At 46.7% G+C, this 3,647-nt stretch overlaps 1 protein-coding gene across 1 annotated transcript; it reads right to left on the bottom strand.

The window, feature by feature from the left end:
• Positions 1-1,788: 1,788 nt before the first annotated feature.
• On the bottom strand, positions 1,789-3,647 carry LOC112242942 (cerebellar degeneration-related protein 2; the record flags this gene model as incomplete). The annotated part of the gene is given in 3 exon segments (XM_024410785.2): positions 1,789-2,787; positions 2,996-3,263; positions 3,345-3,647. Coding segments are annotated over 3 exon segments (841 nt in total), but the record flags the coding sequence as incomplete, so codon positions are not given.

A 3,647-nucleotide genomic window follows, 5' to 3' on the forward strand; every position in this document is an offset into this window, starting at 1 on the left:
GCTGAGCAGTCTACCATACTTAGGGCTTTGAGATTAAGCACCTTTGGTTGAGGGATCCACAAATTAAAAGACAACTCACTGCAACCTTAATCATATATCTTATTTTTTCTGTTGTGTTAACACTTCTGCTTACAAAACACAAGTTTCACATATTCAATTAAGAAGCACCTTATCATACTTTGAACCTCAGTGTCAGTCAAACTCAACGCCAATGAACTTCTGAATCAGCATTCGCTACAACAACAATCACATTATAGATCTGGAATACAGTGACAAATGACAAATATTAGCATAGAGAAATAAATACCATCTCATCGTCGAAATAATTGTGAAATAAATACATTTTTTTTTTTTTAAGTCAGTGCAAAGCTGCGATGTGTCCTGTTGGCAGAGGTAGCTATAGGGACACACATTACACAAACGACCATGAAACAGTGAGAACAGACTGGGCCTTTTCCAGTGTTCACTTATGATTCTCTAGTATTACAGGCCAATCTATCTATGAATCAATGTTGACTACTATAGGCCCAACCTCCATAAATACACTACATGACCAAAAGTACATGAATACCTGCTCGTTGAACATCTCATTCCAAAATCATGGGCATTATATGGAGTTGGTCCCGCCTTTGCTGCTATAACAGCCTCCACTCTTCTGTAAAGGCTTTCCCTAGATGTTAGAACATTGCTGTGGGAACTTGTTTCTATTCAGCCACTAGAGCATTAGTGAGGTCAGGCACTGATGTTGGGCCTGGCTGGTAGTCGGCGTTCTAATTCATCCCAAAGGCATTCGATGGGGTTTAGTTTAGGGCTCGGTGCAGGCCAGTCAAGTTCTTCCACACTAATCTCGACAAACCCTTTCTGTATGGACCTCACTTTGTGCACTGGGGCATTGTCATGTAGAAACAGGAAAGGGCCTTCCCCAAACTGTTGCCACAAAGTTGGAGGCACAGAATCATCTAAAATATAATTGTATGCTGTAGCGTTAAGTTTTCCCTTCACTGAAACTGAAGGGTCTAGCCAAACCTTAAAAAACAGCCCCAGACCATTATTCCTCTTCCACCAAACTTTACAGTGGCCACTATTCATTGGGGCAGGTAGCGTTCTCCTGGCATCCGCCAAACCCAGATTCGTCCATCGGACTGCCAAATGGTGAAGCGTGATTCATCACGCCAGAGAACGCGTTTCCACTGCTCCAGAGTCCAATGGCGGCGAGCTTCACACCACTCCAGCCAACGATTAGCAATCTTACGCTCCCGTCATGGAAACCCAGGCTCGGTCATGGAAATTTTATGAAGCGCCTGACAAACAGTTCTTGTGCTGACGTTGCTTCCAGAGGCAGTTTGGAACTCTGTAGTGAGCATTCGGCGTTGCCGTCCTGTGAGCTTGTGTGGCCTACCACTTCGCGGCTGAACCGTTGTTGCTCCTAGATGTTTTCACTTCACAATAACAGCACTTACAGTTGACCGGGGCAGCTCTGCCAGGGCAGAAATTTGATGAACTGACCTTTTGGAAAGGTGGCATCCTATGACGGTGCCACTTTGAAAGTCACACAGCTCTTCAGTAAGGCCAGTCTACTGCCAATGTGTGTCTATGGAGATTGCATGGCTGTGTGCTCGATTTTATACACCTGTCAGCAACAGGTGTAGCTGAAATAACCAAATCCACTAATTTGAATGGGTGTCCACATACTTGTGTGGAGATATATATATATATATATAGTGCATCTATAAAGTACTCCATCTAGTCCAGTACTCTTAAATTGGCATAATAAAAAAGGTACACAGATGTAGTTAAATCTATAATTTGGCAATATGTACAGTGTGCACAAAAGGTATGGCTCCCCCGACAGACTTAACACTAAGTGGATTGAACACAGACTGCTAGATAGTCTAAGCAAGTTCAAGATCTGTACAATGGTGGTTCTGTACGTGGTATCAGCGTACAAACAAACACTTTCAAACACAGCGTAGGCATACTCATTAGGCTGCAAGACCAAATCTATGGTACATACACATACCATTCTAATTGCTATGATTACTTGAATTTAGTAGAAAACAAAAGAATAGAAAACCCCTGGTTGCAAATATTACTGCACCCATTGACTTTAAGTGAAGAGGTGGTGCCATCTAATCGAGCTAAATGAGGCATAAGAGCAGTCGGATGCTAAGAGGTGATAGCATCAGGACTCAAACAATCCATTTATCAACCTTTGACCTGGAAATGTTTGCGTCAAAAACAAACTTGTAGATAAGGATGGAAAGTAGTCAAAAGGATGGACGGTAGATAAGAATAGTGCTTATGAAACCATCGGAGCGTGTCGAGGTGATAGCGTTGACAGGATTGAAGGAGACAACAGGGCACATGTTGTATAAGAGGTACAGGTGTTAGTGCACACACACACAGAACACACCCTTTGGAATCTGCTATTTGAGGCCCTCTCCTATAGCAATATCCTCTTGAGCAGTCCAATCAAATGTGCAGAAAGAACAAATACTGCCATCACTGTCCCCAGAGTCAATGACCCGGACTCGGCCACTTGTTCTCACTTAGGTCCTCTTTGGTCTTCTGGATGCAGGTGAAGATCTCCTGGAAAAGGGCCTTGTACTCCGGCTGAGGCCCATTGTCTTCGGGGACAGCTGGGAGCCCGATGGAGGTGGCCGAGCTTGAGAGGCGCCGTCGGGGGTAACTGACAGTGCCGTGGGAACTGTGGGGTGTCTGCACGGCCTTGTGACTGAGCCCGTCTGCCCCCAGCTGGCAGCGCCGCAGAAGCTCCTCGTATTTGACCTGCAGGAAGCAAACGTTCAGTCACTCATCGGCAACTTTCCACATTGTATAACAAACTCAAATTACTGCATAAAAATGTAAATTTGCTTCACCTCCTAGACCTTTTGTTTGTCATTCTTATTCATAGGGCACATCGTAAACAAATGGAAATAGTTTCACCCTCGGTCTTTGTGTTGATTATGCAATAATGAGAAATGAAAACCTTTACCTGCAGTGCACTATACTGGGCGTCCACCTCATTGAGCAGGGAGATTCCTCTCTGCTTCACCGCCTCTGCTCTTCTGATACATGTATGCTCATGCCCCCGCCGGATGTCATCTGCTAGTGTCCCCTTCAGAACACTTTCGCTGTTGCACCTCTGCAGGCTGCGCCTCCCCTGCTCCCCCACTTCCTCCTCCTTTTGTACCAGACTGGGCTTCTCCTCTGGGGCGAAGAAGACAGTGTCGGGCAGCAGTAGCCGGTCAGGTCTCCTGACGCTGGTGGAGTAGAGTATTGTCTTTATTATGCCGAATATACAAACATGTACCAAGTATGAATAGAAAGTGTCATGATCGTACCTGTTGGCGTAGTCGGCCTGCCACAGCTGCCGTAGCTCCTCCACCTCTGCCTCCAGCTCCCTCTGCCTAGCCCGGCAGCCCTCCAGCAGGGCCAGCCGCTGCTCCAGAGCCCCGTTCTCCCTGGCAGTCAGCTCAGTCTCCTGTTCCGCTGCCTCCCGCTTCCCCCGCTCAGAGGCCAGAACAGCCTGCAGGGTCTGGATGGAGCGCTGGAGCACAGAGTTCTCCTCATCGTGGTCTGGGTCCTGACAGGACTCCTTCCTTGCTGGCCAGGAATGCTCCACACGCAGGCTCTCATAGGCCATG

Source organism: Oncorhynchus tshawytscha, unplaced genomic scaffold, assembly GCF_018296145.1.
Source record: "Oncorhynchus tshawytscha isolate Ot180627B unplaced genomic scaffold, Otsh_v2.0 Un_contig_20520_pilon_pilon, whole genome shotgun sequence".
NCBI lineage: Eukaryota > Metazoa > Chordata > Actinopteri > Salmoniformes > Salmonidae > Oncorhynchus > Oncorhynchus tshawytscha.